Source organism: Heptranchias perlo, chromosome 37, assembly GCF_035084215.1.
Source record: "Heptranchias perlo isolate sHepPer1 chromosome 37, sHepPer1.hap1, whole genome shotgun sequence".
Taxonomy (NCBI): Eukaryota; Metazoa; Chordata; class Chondrichthyes; order Hexanchiformes; family Hexanchidae; genus Heptranchias; species Heptranchias perlo.
Genome location: NC_090361.1, coordinates 20,196,856 through 20,211,840, shown reverse-complemented (window position 1 = coordinate 20,211,840; position 14,985 = coordinate 20,196,856). Strand labels below are relative to the sequence as shown.

Genomic DNA, 14,985 nt, shown 5'->3' with positions numbered 1-14,985 from the left:
ATAATCGATCCTACTCAAACACTTGGGCATTTTTCCACTGAAACCCGCTTATTACTATTTAACTTAAGACCGTTATCCCCATTATCCTGATTATCCAGTTCAGAAATGATTCAATTCTCAGTCATTTATTGCTTTGAGAATACCAAATGTCAAACTGATCAAGGTTAAATGGGTCACAGTTGGAGCAGCCACTGTTAACCTGAGTTTAAAATGTGAACAAGCCTTTTTATGTGGTTAGCTGTATAGTATCTTATGATTAGATTTATAAATAGCCCAATGAATACATCAGCATGTGACTAACCCTGAACATTCACGTGTTGTTGAAGGCATTCTCTGTGGATTTGCATCACTTCTTTGACCTCGTTTTTGTCACTGCTCTTTTTCAGATCCTTACAATCCAACTGCCCATCACATTGCCTCGGATTGTGCTCGTTTTTTAATTTCCATTCTGATTCGGCTCCTGCCACAGCTCATTAGTTTTTTTTAAGGCTGATTGATCTCATACATTTTGTTGGCAAATTGGCTTGAATTGTAAGAGGGCCCACTGTACCGAAGTTTAATAAAAGCAACTCAAACAGTTGACTGGTTGGTGCACACAAGTATCTCCAACTGCACACTGTACACTCATTCATCTATAAATTCTATAGATTCTGGAACGGTTCCTGAAGATTGGAGGGTGGAAAATGTAACCCCATTATTTTAGAAAGGAGGGAGAGAGAAAACAGGGAACAACAGACCTGTTAGCCTGACATCAGTAGTAGGGAAAATGCTAGAATCTATTATGAAGGATGTGATAACAGGACACTTAGAAAATAATAATAGGATTTGGCAGAGTCAACATGGATTTATGAAAGGGAAATCCTGTTTGACAAATTACTGGAGTTCTTTGAGGATGTAACTCGTAGAATAGATAAGGGGGAACCAGTGGATGTGGTGTGTATGGATTTTCAGAAGGCTTTTGATAAGGTCCCACACAGGAGGTTGGTGAACATAGTTCGAGCACATGGAATTGGGGGTAATATGCTGGCATGGATTGAGAACTGGTTAACAGGCAGAAAACAGAGAGTAGGAATAAAGGGGTATTTTTCAGGTTGGCAAACTAGTCACAGTGGGGTATTCACAATCTATATCAATGATTTGGATGAGGGGACCAAATGTAATATTTTCAAGTTTGCTGATGACACAAAACTAGATGGGAATGTGAGTTGTGAGGAGAATGCAAAGAGGCTTCAAGGGGATATAGACAGGCTAAGTGAGTGGGCAAGAACATGGCAGATGGAATATAATGTGGAAAAATGTGAAGTTATCCACTTCGGTAGGAAAAACAGAAATGCAGAGTATTTTTTAAAATGATGAGAGATTGGGAAATGTTGATGTTCAAAGGGACCTGGGTGTCCTTGTACATGAGTCACTGAAAACTAACATGCAGGTGCAGCAAGCAATTAGGAAGACAAATGGTATGTTGGCCTTTATTACAAGAGGATTTGAGTACTTGAGTAAAGATGTTTTACTGCAATTATATAGGGCCTTGGTGAGACCGCACCTGGAGTACTGTGTACAATTTTGGTCTCCTGCCCGAAGAAAGGATATATTTGCCCCAGAGGGAGTGCAACGAAGGTTCACCAGACTGATTCCTGATTATCGTACGAGGAGAGGTTGAGTAGACTGGGCCTGTATTCTCTAGAGTTTAGAAGAATGAGAGATGCTCTTACTGAAACATACAAAATTCTTACAGGGCTTGACAGGGTAGATGCTGGGAGGATGTTTCCTCTGGCTGGAGAGTCTAGAACCAGGGGTCACAGTCTCAGAATAAAGGGTTGGCCATTTAGGACTGAGATGGGGAGAAATTTCTTCACTCAGAGGGTGGTGAATCTTTGGAATTCTCTACCTCAGAGGGCTGTGGAGGCTCAGTCATTGAGTACATTCAAAACAGAGATCGATAGATTTCTAGATATTAAAGGCATCAAGGAATATGGGGATGGTGCAGGAAAATGGCGTTGAGGTAGATGATCAGCCATGATCCTGTTGAATGGCGGAGCAGGCTCGAGGGGCCGGATGGCCGACTCCTGCTCCTATTTCTTATGTTCTTATGACTAACATTACAACTTTCAAAAGCACTTCAGGATCATGCAGATAAGGCAGTCATTCTCCCCATCACTGCCACCTGAAACGTTGCTAGCAAATAGATGTGAAAGCTCATACATACACTGGTCAGTTTTAGGAAAAGCTTACCAAGGGAGATTGTCGAGACAAAGAGCATAGGCCTCTTTAAAGGCCAAATTGGGCAAGTACCTTAGAAAGAAACACATCAGTTACAACTGTTAGGACAGCAAGAAGGTGGACTCGGTGGGCCCATGATCTTTTCCAGTCTTGTGATTTTTTTTATGTTTCTAATCCAGGTTTGTACTGACAAAATCTATAATTGTATGGCTGCGTATTTTTCTCCCCAGTTGAACTGGCTAGACTCAGGGATCTCAGGATGGATTAAGGGACAAAGCTAGTGTGGAGCATAAACGCCAGCAAAGACCAGTTGGACCGAATGGCCTGTTTCTGTGCTGTAGACACTGGGTAATTGTAGGTAATTCTATGTAATCTTCAATATTCAATGTGCAATATTCCACTGTTCCATATCCAACAGAGTTATTTCTAGGTCCAGGCCAGACACCAAACTTCAAAACCATCTTCCCTTAGAATTTACTGTGTCTTCACAGGAAAGGAAATCTACAGATGAATGAAGAATTGGGAAATGCCACAATGTGTGATGCAAATATTCTGTGCAAAAACAAATCAGTTTACAAATCACTTAATTCAGAACAAAGACTGCACCCTGTACTGCACATGGGATTATTAGAATTCAAGCAGCCTCAGACACAGCAGATGGATGTTGGCAAGGTCACATTTATCACCCATCCCTTCTTATCCTGAACCACTGCTGTCCTTGTGGTGAATTTGCTCCCATGATGGTGTTCGCAGAGATGTCAACCTTTAACTATTGAAATTGGTGAGATGGCCTCGCCAAAACCTGTCGGGTCAGGGGCCCGCGAACCCAAGAGAGTTGACATGTCTGCTACTGCCTCAGACAAAGGAGGTCGTGAAGGTAAGAGTTAACTAAAAGATAGAAAAACTAGCATTAATACCAGATTTTTTCCTGCCAATCACAAAGATTACATTTAATGGCCTAGATTTTCCTATCCAGCAGGGATCCCTGGGAACCAGCAAACAGAAGAGAGACTGTAACATGCTGGTGCGTGACACTGAGCTCAAGTGCCAGGCAGGCAGGGTATTATGGTCGAGGCGGAAGTGTTTGGCACTTCTCGCACCAGAAGCTGTTGTGCGAGAAGTTCTGAGAAGCAGCAGGTGGAGGAAGTTCACAGGTGCAAATGCGAATTGTGTATCACTATGATTTTTCTCCTGGGTTGCTCGCAGTAGTGCCGTGGAGATTAATCTTTCATTCCTGTGATTAGATAATAGAATTGTGATATTGAACTATCCTTACCAGGGATAAACTTTGATAGCAATTAATATGTGTCTAAGCTTGTAAATAGGGGCATTGAATACAAAAACAAGGATGTCATGCTAAACCTTTATAAATCACAGGTTAGGCCTTAGCTGAAGTATTGATAGAGCAAATAGGGAGAAACTGTTTCCTTTGGCAATGTGGGAACCAGAGGTCATAGATTTAAAATAATCGGCAAAAGAACTAAAGGGGAAATGAGAACTGTTTTCACACAGTGCGTTCCAGATCATTACAACCCGATCTGAAAGGGTGGTGGAAGCAGATTCCATAGGAAATGTCAAAAAGCAATTGGACATGTACTTGAGGGCTAATTTGCAGAGTTATGGGGAAGAAGCTGAGATATGGGACTAAATTGAATAGCTCTTTCGAAGAGCTGGCACAGGCATGATGGGCCGAATGGCCTCCTTCCGTGTTGTAAGATTCTATGATTTTATGAATCTGAAGCCCTCCCTCCTGCACCATTTTTCCAGCCACACATTAACCTGCCTTATCTTACTGCTCTTATACTCACCAGCATGTGGCACTGGGAGTAATCCAGAGATTACCACCTTTGAGGCCCTGCTCTTTAACTTCCTCCCTTGCTCCTGAAACTCCTGATTCTAGGATCTCAACCCTTTTCCCTCCTATGTCGATGGTTCTAACGTGGACCACGACTTCTGTCTGTTTCGTGTGTGTGTGTGTGTGTGTGTGTGTGTGTCCGGCAGTATGTTCTGCACCTGTTCCGTGATGTCCTTTACTCTGGCACCAGGGAGGCAATCAAGTCTTTTCTCGTATTTGTATTTCCTCATACCAGGCAGCATCCTAGTGAATCTGCAGTGTATCCTCTCTAATGCCTCAACACCTTCCTATAGGTGTGGAACCAAATACTGTACAAAGTACTCCAACTGTGGTTCTTACTACGGTTTTCACAGTTAAATCTTGACTTTTAAATTCTAAACCTCTTCCATTGAAACCCGGTATTCCATTAGCTATTTTTAAGGCCATATCCACTTGAGATGCTACTTTTAATGTCATGTGAAGCTGAAAAACCCCCAAACCCCTTTGCTCTTCCACATTACCCGGCTATCCGTCGTTCAAAACATAATTACTTTTTATCATTCAATAAGGTGCCACATAAAATATTGTTACGCAAGATGGGGTTGGGGGTAGTACATTAGTATGGATAGAGGATTGGTTAACGGACAGCAAACAGAGAGTAGGGGTAATCTGGTCATTCTCAGGTCGGCAGGCTGTAACTAGTGGGGCACTGGAAGGATCAGGGCTTGGGCCTCAACTATTTACAATCTATATTAATGACTTAGATGAAGGGACCGAGTGCAATGTATCCAAGTTGGCTGAGGAGACAAAGCTAGGTGGGAAAGTAAGCTGTGAGGAGAACACTGAGTCTGCAAAGGGATATAGACAGGTTAAGTGAGTGGGTGAGAAGGTGGTAGATGGAGTATAATGTGGAGATATGTGAGGTTATTCACTTTGGTCGGAAGAATAGAAAAACAGAATATTTTTTAAATGGTGAGAAACTATTAAATGTTGGTGTTGAGAGAGTTGGGTGTCCTCGTACAAGAAACATAAAAAGTTAGCATGCAGGTACAGCAGGCAATTAGGAAGGCAAATGGTATGTTGGCCTTTATTGCAAGGAGGTTGGAGTACAAAAGTAAGGAAGTCTTACTGCAGTTATGCAGGGCTTTGGTGAGACCTCACCTGGAGTTCTGTGTACAGTTTTGGACTCCTTATCGAAGGAAGGATATACTTGCCTTGGAGGCGGTGCAACAAAGGTTCACTCGATTAATTCATGGGATGAGAGGGTTGTCCTATGAGGAGAGATTTAATAGAATGGGCCGATACTCTCTGGAGTTTAGAAGAATGAGAGGTGATCTCATTGGAACATATAAGATTCTGAGGGGGCTTGACAGGGTAGATGCTGAGAGGTTGTTTCCCCTGGCTGGAGAGTCTAGAACTAGGGACATCGTCTCAGGATAAGGGGTCGGCCATTTAAGACTGAGGTGAGGAGGAATTTTTTTTTAATATTCGTTCATGGGATGTGGGCGTCGCTGGCAAGGCCAGCATTTATTGCCGATCCCTAATTGCCCTTGAGAAGGTGGTAAGAAGCCTCCTTCTTGAACCGCTGCAGTCCGTCTGGTTCACTCAGAGGGTTGTGAATCTTTGGAATTCTCTACCCCAGAGGCCTGCGGATGCTGAGTCGTTGAACATGTTCAAGGATGAGATAGATAGATTTTCGGACTCTAGGGGAATCAAGTGATATGGGGATCGAGCAGGAAGGTGAAGTTGAGGTCGAAGTTCAGCCATGATCTTATTGAATGGCGGAGCAGACTCAAGGGGACGTATGGCCTAGTCCTGCTCCTATTCCTTATGGTTCTTGGGATGTGAGTATTTCTTGCTCATCACTAGTTACCCTGAATGCATAAAGAGTTAAACAGGTAGTGTGGGACTGGAGTCCTGTGTGGACCAAACCAGAGCTAAGGGTGGCAGGATCCGTTTCTTGAAAGACATTAGGGAACCAGTTGGTTTGTACAACAATCCAGCAGCTTTCACGGTTATTTCCTGATGCCAGCCAACAATTTACAAAATTTATTGAATTGAATTTTACAACTTTGCTGTGGTGAGATTTGAACTCGCGATCTCTGGGTTCCGGGTCCAGTACCATAACCACGAGGCAGCATCCTGGGATGTATGGCTCAGCAACACACCAGGTAGTGTATTAACTGTAAGCATGTTTGTATGGAATAAGCCCTCAACCCCAGCTGAAAGATCTAAGGATACTGCCCAATTAAGGCAATATACGACTGAATTAAATCAGGGTGTACAGGTCTCTGAATCTGGTACTGACTGATCACGGTGCTGCAAAGTCTGGATGGTAACCAGGTAACGGCTGTGGCCATCGAGATACACGGGACAGCTGCTGGAGTAAAAACCAACGGAAAATTACATCTTAATTTTAAAATTTAGTATCTTCAAAGGCTTAGAAAAGGGAAGGTGCACTAACAGTTTAGATTTAACTACTTTACACATAGGGTGGAGAACGTGTGGAATGAAATGGGCAGTGGAGGCAGATAATGTGGAACAATTTATGGTAAACTCCAAAAGTACTTCGGACTACATTGAGTTTTTTGATGAGGTAACAGACAGGGTTGATGAGGGCAATGCGATTGATGTGGTGTATATGGACTTTCAAAAGGGGTTTGATAAAGTGCCACATAATAGGCTTGTCAGGAAAACTGAAGCCCACATGGAGTGGCAGCATGGATATGAAATTTCATATCCATGCAGTGGCAGCATGGATATGAAATTGGCTCAGTGACAGGAAACAGAGAGTAGTGGTGAACGGTTGTTTTTCAGACTGGAGGAAGGTATACAGTGGTATTCCCCAGGGGTCGGTATTAGTACCACCGCTATATTTGATATATATTAATGATTTGCACAGGGCACAATTTCAAAATTTGCAGATGACACAAAACTTGGAAGTGTAGTAAACAGTGAGGAGCATAGTGATATCCTCTGGAAGTCTTTAAACAGGCTGGTGGAATGGGCGGACACATGACAAATGAAATTTAACACAGAAGTGTGAAGTGATACATTTCGGTAGGAAGAATGAGGAGAGGCAATATAAACTGAAGGGTCCAATTGTAAAGGGGGTGCAGGAACAGAGAGATCTGGGGATATATGTGCACAAATCTTTGAAGGTGGCAGGACAGGTTGAGAAAGCGGTTTTAAAAAGAATAAAGGATCCTGAGCTTTATAAATAAAGACATAGAGAACAAAAGCATGATGAACCTTAAAAAAACACTGGTTTGGCCACAACTGGAGTATTGTGCCCAGTTCTGAGCACCGCACTTTAGGAAAGATGTGAAGGCCTTAGAGAGGGTGCAGAAGAGATTTACTAGAATGATTCCAGGGATGAGGGGCTTTAGTTACGTGGATGGTCTGGAGAAGCTGGGATTGTTCTCCTTGGAACAGAGACGGTTGCGAGGAGATTTGAAAGAGGTATTCAAAATCATGAAGGGTGTAGACAGAGTAGATAGAGAGAAACGGTTCCCATTGGCGGAAGGGTCAAGAACCAGAGGGCACAGATTTAAGGTGATTGGCAAAAGAACCGATGGTGACATGAGGAAAAACTTTTTTTTTCTTTTACGCTGCGAGTGTTTAGGATCTGGAATGCACTGCCTGAGGGGGTGGTGGAGGCAGATTCAATCATGGCCTTCAAAAGGGAACTGGATAAGTACTTGAAAAGAAAAAATTTGCAGGGCTACGGGGAAAGGGTGGGGGAGTAGGACTAGCTGGATTGCTCTTGCAAAGTGCCGGCACGGACTCAATGGGCCGAATGGCCTCCTTCCGTGCTGTAATCTTTCTATAATTCTATTTAAACACTTATTTTCCAAGCAGTTTGTGGCCTCATTATTCTTCCGACCAAAATGCACCAGGTCACACATCTATATTGAAATTAATTGGCCAATTACAGGCCCATTCTGCAAGTTTATTAATGTCCTGTTGTATTTTGTTGCAGTCATAGAATCTTCCAGCACAGGAGGAGGCCATTCGGCCCATTGTGCCTATGCCAACTCTTTGAAAGAGCTGTCCAATTTAGTCCCACTCCCCAGCTCTTCCCCCATAACCCTGCAAATTAGTCCTCTTCAAGTACATGTCCAATTGCCTTTTGAAAGTTCCTAAGGAATCTGATTGCACCACCCTTTCAGGCATTGCGTTCCAGGACAACCCTCGGTGTGAAAAAAATTCTGATTTCCCCTCTAGTTCTTGTGCCAATTATTTTAAAATCTATGACCTCTGGTTACCGACCCACTTGCCAGAGGAAACAGCTTCTCCCTACTTGGTCTATCAAAACCCCTCATAATTTTGAACACCTCTGTTAGGTCTCCCCCTTAACCTTCTCTGCTCTAAGGAGAACAATCCCAGCTTCTCTAATCTCTCCACATTACTGAAATCCCTCATCCCTGGTATCACCCTGATAAACCTCCTCTGTATCCTCTCCAAAGCCTTAACATCCTTCTCAAACTGTGCTGCCCAGAGTTGTACACAATACTCCAGCTGAAGCCTAACCTAAATTTGTAAAGATTTAGCATGAATTTCTTGTTTTTGTATTCAATACCCCTATTTACAAAGCCAAGTATTCTACATGCTTTCTTAAGCATCTTATCAACTTGCCCTGTCCACCTTCAAAGATTTGTGAATATGCGCCTTATCGAAGGCCTTTTGAAAAACCAAATATATTACATCTACTGCATTACCCTTGCCTACTCTTTCTTTCTTCTTCAAAGACTTCATTGGCTATAAAACGCTTTGGGGCATCCTGAGGTCGTGAAAGGCGCTATATAAACTCAAGTTCTTACTTACTTATATATTAGAGAGTGTGGACGATTGAGGGGTTGGAATTTTAGGACCAGTTGGAGTGCAGTCTTTTCCAGTGCTGTAATTTCCTATGAATCTTTTGAGCCTGTCTTGGAAGGTTCTTTTAATGACTTATACTCATTTACATCTACTTTTTCACGTGGAATTGTATCCATTAGGAAGTGGGTTGAGGCTGCCTCAAACTCATTTCATTTAAGTTGGGACCCAACACTGTTTAACAGAGAATTTCAGTTTGGACTCAATTCAAAAGGACAGAGGCATTGTTGGATCTGGTTATGAGTAACAAAATAAATCAGGTAAATGAGCACCTTGGGAGCAGTGACCACAATATGATAAGGTTTAAGATCCAACAAGAAAAGGAAAAAATCAGTACAAAAACAAAAACAGCAGATTGGATTAGAGCAGATTTTGTAAAGATGAAGAGTGAGCTAGCTGAGGGGAGCTGGAAGGAGAAACGGGCACACAGGATGTGGCATGTTTTTAAAATAAATTGCAAAAGTACAAAATAAGTATATTCCATTAGAAAGAATGAAACTACGGATAGTTTTAGGATGCCATGGATTAATAAAGAGGTTAGAAACTGATTGAAATTAAGAAGAGGACTAATAGAATAATGAAATAAAATAAAGGAAATTATGAGAAAATAAAAAAGGTTAAAAATGGGATAAAGAAAGCTAAGGGTATGAAGATGTTTTTTTTTTGAATATCAAAAGGTATTTTACAAATATATCAGTAAAAAAATCATTGTTAAAAGCAAGGCAGGAACGCTGAGAAGAGAAGATTGTCAACAAATGATAATAAAATGAGCAAGTATTTAGTAAGTACTTTGCATCGGCACAGGATACCGGAGAGGAGGTGAGTGCTGAAATGATTGAGAGCGATACTGAATTTTAGATAATTGTAAACAATTTTACAACACCAAGTTATAGTCCAGCAATTTTATTTTAAATTCACAAGCTTTCGGAGGCTTCCTCCTTCCTCAGGTAAGTTGAGTTAAGCTAAGGGATGACAGGGCGTGATGGGATACATCCTGGGATCCTGAGGGAGGTGAGGGAGGACATTGCAGAGGCTCTAGAAATTATATTGCAGGCTCTGGATGTGTGCCGGAGGATTGGAGAGTGACCAATGTGCTCATTTTTATAAAGGAAGACAGAGTTAATCTGGGTAATTACAGGCCAGTTAGCTTAACATCTGTGGGAGGGAGAATTTGACCGTTTTTAAATTAAGGATGAAATGACCATGTACTCAGATAAAGAGAAAATAGGTAGAAGCTGCCAGCATGGATTTCAAGGAGGATTGTGCTTGACAAACCTCACAGAATTCTTTGAGAAGGTAACAGACATGGTATGTGGGGAAATGCTGTGGATGTAGTGTACATGGACTTCAGGAAAGACTTTGACAAGGTACCACATGGGAGATTATTGGAGAAGATTAGGGGTATGAAATTAGTGTGAGCAAACTGGATTAAAAATTGGTTAGAAGGGAGAAAACAGAGAGTAGGATTTAAGGGCAGTTTTTCCCAGTGTGGTCGGAAATTAGTAACGGTGTCCCATGGGCTTCAGTTCTGGGGCCACTTCTGTTCACTGTGTATATCAATAATTTGGATATAGGCCTAGAGGGAGTGGTGTTGAAGTTTGCAAATGATAACCAAAACAGGAGGTATTGTTAATTCTTTAGAAAACCAAAGGAAGCCATAAAGGGATATTGATAAATGGGGAATGGGCTAACTGTGGCAGATGAAATTCAATGTCACTAAGTGTGAGGTGATGCATTTTGGTTTAAAAAAAATAGCAGCAGTAATGATATTGTGAATGGAAAAAGACTCAATGCTGTGGGAGAGCAGAGCGATTTGGGGGGCAGGTTCACAGGACTTTAAAGGCAGCACCTCGGGTTGATAAGTCTGTGAAAAAAGTGAATAGAATTCTAGGTTTTCAAATCTCAAGGGCTATAGAATATGAACATCAAGAGATAATGATGAGCCGGTATAAAACCTGTCAGAGCACCATGTGCAGCATTGGGCTCCATGCTGTAAGAAGGCTTTTGAGATTTTAAGAGGGTACCATGCAGATTCACTCAGATGCTACCTGGCATGAAGAAACATAAATATGATGAAAGACTTGAAATATTGGGTCTTTTTTCATTAGAACAACACTAATTACAAGGCGATATAATAGATGGGACAAGGTGGATAGAATCAGACTGTTTCCAGTAGTTCAGGGGTCAAAAACGATGGACCATAGATACTAGATATTTAGAAGAGGGCAGGAAAACGTTATCTAGACAGAGAGTTGCAAGATTATGGAATTTACTTTCAGGGTTAGAGTTTGAAGCAGAAACTATGTCAACATTCAAGATTAGATTGGATAGGTGGATGAAGGAAAAGAGATTGAAGGATATGGGAACACGGTGGGTAAATGTGATTATCACTATTTGCTCCTGTGGAGAGTCAATGCCAACACTCACTGACTGGTACGAATGGCCTGTATCTGTGTTATAACCTCTATGTACTAAAACAGATTGAAGAGGTGAAACATATGATGTGGCACAGTGCAAACACAACTCAATTGGAGCCAATAATAAACATGCTGCGGGACTGAAGGAGACAGCGTATATATTTTTTAAATCCTCTCTGTCTCCAACTATAAATTCCTGCTGTTAGATCTCCACAAATATACCTATACGACAAAGGTTCTAATGCTTTACAACTTCACCACAGATTTAACACAATAAAGGGAGAGAAAAGTCTAGGGTACAAAGCACTATGTAAAAAAATATATTTAGAAATATATTCTTTACTGTTAGAAAGAAAACTTCAATTTTCCCTCGACAAAGACGTCTGCAGTGACGTCACTGACCAGAAGGAGATCCCTCTCCTGGAACACTTCCATTCACTTTAACTGAAGCTATGGCTTTAGACAGCCCGAGAAGCTAATCAGCACTGCCTAACTCCAGGGAGGCATGCTAGGTTTCAATAGTTCCTCATAGAATTAACAGCACAGAAACAGGCCATTCGGCCTAAATGGTCTGTGCTAGTGTTTATGCTCCACACGAGCCTCCTCCCACCATACTTCATCTAACCCTATCACCATATCGTTCAATGCCTTTCTCGCTCATGTACATATCTAGCTTCCCATAAGTACACTCTAATGGAGCAATCATTGTTCGTACTTCTAAACTTCAGACAAAACCATAATGCTCACTTGATTATTGGCCAACAGTTTTATTTGAAAATCACAAGCTTTCGGAGATTATCTCCTTCGTCAGGTGAGTGAGTGAAAGGTTCTCAAATCGCATATCTTATATTAGGCTGGGACACGATCACACCAATCAAAGGTGTCGTTGGTGTTCAGACAGGTTAGCCACGGAAAACAGTACATCCCAGTATACTGAATACACAATGGGTCAGATTACACAGACAAAGAGAGAAAGAGACCCGAAAGGCAGAGAGAGTGAGAGAGAGAGAGAGAGAGAGAGAAAATGTCCAGTTGTATTAAAAACAGATAACTTTTTTTTCCTGCTGGTGGGGTTACGTGTAGCGTGACATGAACCCAAAATCCCGGTTGAGGCCGTCCTCATGGGTGCGGAACTTGGCTATCAATTTCTGCTCGACGATTTTGCGTTGTCGTGTGTCTCGAAGGCCGCCTTGGAGAACACTTACCTGAAGATCGGTGGCTGAATCGCAAAATCGTCGAGCAGAAATTGATAGCCAAGTTCCGCACCCATGAGGACGGCCTCAACCAGGATCTTGGGTTCATGTCACGCTACACGTAACCCCACCAGCAGGAAAAAAAAGTTATCTGTTTTTAATACAACTGGACATTCTCTCTCTCTCTCTCTGCCTTTCGGGTCTCTTTCTCTCTTTGTCTGTGTAATCTGACCCATTGTGTATTCAGTATACTGGGATGTACTGTTTTCCGTGGCTAACCTGTCTGAACACCAACGACACCTTTGATTGGTGTGATCGTGTCCCAGCCTAATATAAGATATGTGATTTGAGAACCTTTCACTCACTCACCTGATGAAGGAGATAATCTCCGAAAGCTTGTGATTTTCAAATAAAACTGTTGGACTATAACCTGGTGTTGTAAGATTCCTTACATTTGTCCACTCCAGTCCATCACCGGCATCTCCACATCTTGATTACTGGCTAACCTACTAATAAAAATTCAAAAAGTGAGAAATACAATTCTAGAATTTAGAGATAAACAAATGAAATATCGGAAAATCAACTAAAAGGAATAGGTTGTAGAATTACAAGCAATCTCACTGACAGGTTCAGATGAAATCAAATCACAAGACCAAAGCCACAGCTCTATGGACAAAATGAAACCCAAGGGTGGATTACTGTCCTACAACAGCCTGACTATCACCAAGTAGATGACACATAGGGAAGCAGGTTTCCAAAAGATATCTTGCCTCTGATTCTTTACCTCGGACAATGCTTTCTTATCTTGAACCTTCCCCGAGCCCAGCAGGCGAAGGACGTTTTTCGCCCCTTCCGACACAGCATGCTCCACACGAAAGTGATGCCGCAACTCTTCCATTCTCAGCTCAAGAAGGCTTAGTTCCGGTTTAGCTTTAAAAAGAAATAAGAAGCCATGCATTAATGAATACAAACAATCCAAAAGTAGATTTATTAAACCAGATAGAAGTGGTGGCCCAAGCTTATCTTCATGGGCCACACAGGTGTGTTCCACGGTGCCTCAGGGCTTGCATAAGGTGGATCTCAATTCCTGCTAATTTGCATCGATTTCAAGTCGCTGATACAAACAGATCTTGGTGTTCTAACTCAGGATTTATCCACCAATGAAGTGTGCAATTGGAAAATTAATTTCAATACAGGTAAGTGCGAGGTGGTGCATTTTGGTAGCAAGAATAAGGAGGCCACATACTGCTTGGATAATAAGAGTCTAATCGGGATACAGGAGTAAAGGGATCTGGGGGTACAGATACACAAATCACTAAAAGTAGCAGCGCAGGTTGATAAGGTCATAAAAAGGCAAATCAAGCAGGAGGGTTCATTTCTTGAGCGATAGAATTGAAAAGCAGAGAAGTTATGTTAAGCCTGTATAGAACCTTGGGAGTATTGTGCACAGTTCTGGTCTCCATATTGTGAAAAGGATATAGAGGCATTGGAGATGGTGCAAAAAAAGATTCACAAGGATGATACCAGAACTTATCAGGAAAGGCTGAACAGGCTGGGGGCTCTTTTCTCCACTTGGCCTGCCTCATTCCCTGGAACCAAGACCAGCAATGCCTCCTTCCTCGTTGGGCCGGTTAAGAAAGTTATCCTGAACACATTTCAAAAATTCCCCCCCCTCTTTGCCCCTTAGATTATTATTGTTATGCCAGTCTATATTAGGATAGTTGAAGTCCCCAATTATCACTACTCTGTGGCTTTTGCACCTCTCTGTAATTATCTCTCTGTAACTTCCCAGCAAATTTGCTCCTCTATCTCTTTTCTACTAGTTGGTGGCCTATTGAATCCACCCAGTAGTCTAATGGCACCTCTTTTATTTCTTAACTCTAACCAAATAGATTCTGTCCTTGACCCCTCCAATACATCCTCTTTCTCCAGCACTGCAATATGGGTACTAAATATCCAGGAATATTTAGTACCCAATCCTGCCCTTTTTTGAGCCAGGTCTCCGTTATCACCATGACATCATATTCCCATGTGGCTATTTGTACCTGCAGCTCACCAACCTTGTTTACCAGGCTTCGTGCGTTTACACACATGCACTGCAAACCAGTCTTGTACTCTCTCTTAGTCTGATCCCACCTAATACTGTACTATTTCTTGCTCTAGTGCTATCTTTCTCCCCTGATCCTTTATACCCCTTGTTTCTCCTTTCCTTTGCTGCATCCTGGTGCCCATCCCCCTGCCAAATTAGTTTAAACTCTCCCCCCCCCCCAGCCCTAGCGAACCTCTGTAGATACTCAACACCTGTAATCAGACAGCCAACTGCTCCAGTTCCACAATAACTGGGATCCGGGTTGTCCAGATTCGGTCTGCTGTTTGATGCTTTACTTTCCCCCGAAGGGTAATCACAGGATGTACAGAGATCCGAGCAGCAGTGCACCACTTT

At 42.1% G+C, this 14,985-nt stretch overlaps 1 protein-coding gene across 1 annotated transcript in view; it reads right to left on the bottom strand.

Annotated features, from left to right (window-relative positions):
- Window positions 1-14,985, bottom strand: part of pkn1a (protein kinase N1a) — a 324,582-nt gene that overhangs the window by 205,806 nt on the left and 103,791 nt on the right. Inside the window, exon 5 of the mRNA XM_067973213.1 lies at window positions 13,327-13,472. Coding sequence (XP_067829314.1) covers window positions 13,327-13,472 — 146 coding nt within the window. The remainder of the gene's footprint in view (window positions 1-13,326; window positions 13,473-14,985) is intronic.